The 4,458-nt window shown below is 37.1% G+C and overlaps 1 protein-coding gene across 1 annotated transcript; it reads left to right on the top strand.

Annotated features, from left to right (window-relative positions):
* Positions 1 to 588: 588 nt before the first annotated feature.
* myct1b (myc target 1b) lies at positions 589 to 4,184 on the top strand. The gene is made up of 2 exons (XM_008399088.2): positions 589 to 757; positions 1,620 to 4,184. The coding sequence occupies exons 1-2, from the start codon at positions 703 to 705 to the stop codon at positions 2,117 to 2,119; spliced, it is 555 nt and encodes a 184-aa protein (XP_008397310.1). The 5' UTR covers positions 589 to 702; the 3' UTR covers positions 2,120 to 4,184.
* Positions 4,185 to 4,458: the final 274 nt, after the last annotated feature.

Raw genomic sequence — 4,458 nt, 5'->3', positions numbered from 1 at the left:
ATTGTGACAAACCCCTTTCTTCAGACTTACTGAAGGAAAAAAATATATAACAATGATTGAAATTAAATTCTTCACAGAAAAGAAGCTGCAGAGGTTTTAGCAGCAACTACTCAACTGTAGAAGTTTTGCAATGTTCTTCTCAGTCTTGGAGCAAGAGTGGGAACACTGCAACAATGGAAGGAAATCCCCACAGAGACCTGAGCTTGATACTCTAAAGACACTGGATTGGTTTGGCAGAGTTTTATGGATCTCCTTGTGCTGAACGTTGTCAGGAAACCTGAATAATTTGAATTATTTCCAAGGTGTTGTACATGAGCAAGAGGGCTGTATTTTTGGTTGAAAGTTGCGTACTTTGGCTCAACCAACTTTTTTTTTTTTCATGGAATGTGTGCATCCTGCAGAAGACATGTAACATGCTCTACTTGTATGAAAGCCATATTTAACAGAAGTTTTGTTATGAGGTATTGATCGTAAGGAAATGATGCAAAAGGAAGTAACACTGCTTCCTAGTGTTATGTCCCACGCAGATAAGCAGCGCGTTTACTAAATTTAAGCCAGAGAGGGGAAGGAAGCATGACAGCAAGGTTTCCGCCACACCAAACACTGTTGGGATTGAAAAACCTGTCTTGGGAAAAAAAAAAGCTCAGTTTCTGTACGTGTGTGATTCCGTGTGGAGCTCAAAAACCAGCTCATGGTGGGAAAATGGCACTAAATGAAACAAATGCATTTTTGGAAATATTAAAATCTTTTAATGTTGGTAAGTGGATCTTAATATTTTGGTTGCAAAGATCTCTTTAAAGGACTTTTTTGTTGTTGTTGTTGCAGAAGCTACTTATATGCAAAGAGCAAGAAAAGAGATGTGTGTAAAATGTATAAGGAGCGATTGTAGTTTCTCAAAATTAAATCGCAAAAGAACGATAATCTGTTAGTTAGTCTAAACAATGATTAGTATACCACAGCAGGTTTCTTATGTGTATTAAAATACACATAAGCTTTAGTTACAGTGGATATTTTCCTTATTGTCTTCAGGTTCATTTCAAAATAAACGTTATACAACCTAAAGCGCTTTTTGTTTTGAAGAATACATTAAAAAAAATATATATATATATATATATATATAGATCTTTGAATCTGTTTCCCTGTTGTCCTTTGTTTTAAATATGCAACAAAAACCAACCAGTTATCATTTGCAGTATGTCCGTATTTCAAAAAGAACATGAAACCTAATAATAATAATAATATCCAGAGTTTTGTTTCAGCTTCGTCTGCTTGTTCTTCAGCAGGATAACCGCAGCACATAGCCTGTGAACCCACACACCGTGCATGATGTAAGATCTTATGTAAAAGTGGCCATTTACAGCAGTATGTGCAACAATAAGTCAATACACCACAGAAGAGAAAACAAAAGCTTGGCATAGACCATTCTGGTAACACTTGTCTTCCTGTTGTTCGTTGTGGTCGAGGGTTTAAAGTGTTGTCAAAATCACCATCTGGGGAAATAATTTCCCTCCTTTGCAGGGCAACACAATGCATCTGCCCACCCACTCCACCAAACATTTCCCTTTTGTCTGTCTTTGCCTCCCTCGACTGAATCTGCGTACCGCTTTGTCTTCATCCAGGTGATATGATTCTAGCCTTCTGTTTATCTATTCTCGTTGGCCTGCTGCTGGGAGCTCTGATCTACGTTCTGTTGACCTGGGCATCAAGACGCCGGGCTACGGCCAGGATCACAAGGCGCTCCAAAAAGAAATCTGGCAGTTCGCGACGTGACCCCATGGGCAGCCAGTTTGGCCTTTACCGAAGCACTTTCCTCAGTGTTTACAGGCAGCCTTCTCTAGAGCCGGTGGGCCCCTTGGGGAGCAAACCCGGCGCAGAGACGTCCACCTTTCGGCCGCTGCCCAAAAAGAGCAGGCCTAGCCTGGACATGGGAGACGATACACGGGTGACCATGTCAGAGGACACAGTGGCCATGGACTCGTCTGATTCAGCCTCCCTTGTACCAAGCAAGAGGAATTCCTTCTGGCTGGGCGGCAATGGGCTGAAAGGATTCCTTCCCTCACACACTCCACCTCCTGCATATGACAGTGTCATTCATGCCTTCGAGGAGACTTGCACTTAAAGCTGTTGGTATGACAACAAGAACTAAATCTACTTGTTTTGCTAAGTATCTACAGACTGTTAAAACAGACTACAGTTGCAATGTTTTTGTAATAACTACACATTTAGTAAACATTTTTTTAAATGAAAAAGAGATACAGTGGCTCTCGAAAGTCACCTTGGTTAAAATGTCAGTTTTTAATTCTGAAAAAAAAATTAGACCATGATAAATCATTTAAAAACATTTTTCAATGTGAAATGTGACATCTATTGTGTACAATTCAACTAAAAAAATAAATAAATAAAAATCTGGTAGAAGAAAAAATCCCCCAAAGTTGCAAAAGCTAGGTTGCATATTTGTTCAGCACCTACTTTGTTGAACCTAATTTTGATTAAATTTCAGCTTTTAGCCCCCACTGGGAAATTTTAGCCTAACCAGGATAATGTAGATTGTTGAGCACGTGCTCCTACTTTTCCTACAGTTAAATGTTCATTTTCCTTTGTATTAAATTCAATATAAAAAAACATGCGGCTTTTGCAAATTCACTATAATCCCATATTTTTACCTAGTTATTAATAACTGATGGTGCGTTAACGCCAAACGCGTTACGCGCGTCAAAAATGCGTCTGACGGTTCATATTCGACATATGTGCACTTTTAGTGCGTTCGCACAAAGTGTTTTGAGCGTCAGGCGCGTCTGGTTACGCTACGTAGAGCGTCGGACTCGCTTTACGCATCAAACGCTCAAAAAGCTTCAAATCGCGCAACAAAGGAGGATTTTATCAGTTTAATCAGATTTACTATAAATAATGGTAGTTATACACCATAAAAAAATTAATAAGTTACATTAAATTAAATGTACTTGAAACAAATATTTATTTGCTTATGAAAATTTTGAAACTATTTTTGTTCAGTTTTTCTTTTCTTGTCACAGATTTCTTTGTTTTTAGTTAAATTGAGCAGAATAAATGTCACGATATGTGAAAAGTTTCATTGCTGATTATATTTAACCCAATTTTTCACATTACTTTATAATTTTATTGTCTCCAAATAACTGTTCTATTTTTTCCTTGGCAATCCTGAAAATTTCAATTTCTTTCATCAAGCCAAAAATAACACACTAACATTTTGTGGAAGAAATAATGCACAAAATATTAATGATGATAAAAAAAAATTATGTTTGCATGCAAATGTTTCAATCTATACAAGTTATATATATAAATAAATAGTTGAAGAGTGGTTTATAAATATTACAGGTCTGTTGGGATAGTAAAATTCCAAAAGTAAGGAAAATTTCTTCCAAAGATGGATTGGAACATCTGGGTCCTTACATTTCCCTTCTGGTGCAAAGTAAACTCTATGAGCCACCAATTCAATTTTTAAAGTGTTTGGCAGAATGAATGCATAAAACACACTCTTTTTTGTGAGCTTTATGCGTTTAGATGTCATTCAAGGCAAGTTAATAAATATTATCATGTTGCTGTCAAAAGCTGTAACTTCCACCTCCACTGACGGTCCTTTTCCCTTAAAGTATTTCCACATAGCTTTTGCAAATCAGTGACTACCATAAGTGATATGATCGTTTGCATCACTTCCTGTAAAATCGTATAGCACCTAAATCTCATCAAACACATATGTTTGATTGTTGGGGGGTTTTTATTGTTTGGTATGCCATGTTATACCAAACATGGCATAACACCAAACATGGCATCCTTCTACAAGAGGCGCCGCTGTTCGTAGGAGAATGAAGAGACATCGACATGGCTCTTTAAACTGTTGGTGGATGGAGTCAGAAGTAACTGACTTATTGTAAGAAAGACGGGTAAATAAATACTATTAATGATCTGATTGTTAGATTTCTTTTCAATAGTATATGTCCTTTTTACCCAGCACTCGTTTTGCAGTCTTACTAGAAATTAGAAGAAAAGTTGGTCATGTCTACTTCAGCCTTCTGATGGTGAAGGTGTTATGTTGTGTATTATATTTCCTTATCTTCCAGCAGACAGTCACTTTATTTAGTATTTCATGAGCATGGTCTCCATATGCTTAGCAGTACAGTCATGAATAAACTGTGTTTAGACCATAAGGAGTTAGAGTGCTCCAATGTTTCTGATGAAATAAAAATATGAATCTTAACAATGGTGCTATCAGTTGTTTTCAAGATGAAGTCATAGTGATCAAAATGGTTTAGTTTCTTTTTCTTTTTTTTTCTTTTTTGAGGAAATATCAATATTTGCATAATGAGACTTTTTCTGTTCAGACGTGAATGTGTGCGCGTATTATCTGTCTTCTTGTGTGTCACTGAGATGGACTGGTGTCCTGTCCAGTGTTTACCCTGTCCAATGATCACGGAGATTAGC

This window comes from Poecilia reticulata, linkage group LG22, assembly GCF_000633615.1.
Source record: "Poecilia reticulata strain Guanapo linkage group LG22, Guppy_female_1.0+MT, whole genome shotgun sequence".
In the NCBI taxonomy this organism is placed as follows: domain Eukaryota; kingdom Metazoa; phylum Chordata; class Actinopteri; order Cyprinodontiformes; family Poeciliidae; genus Poecilia; species Poecilia reticulata.
This window is presented reverse-complemented; position numbering and strand designations above follow the sequence as displayed.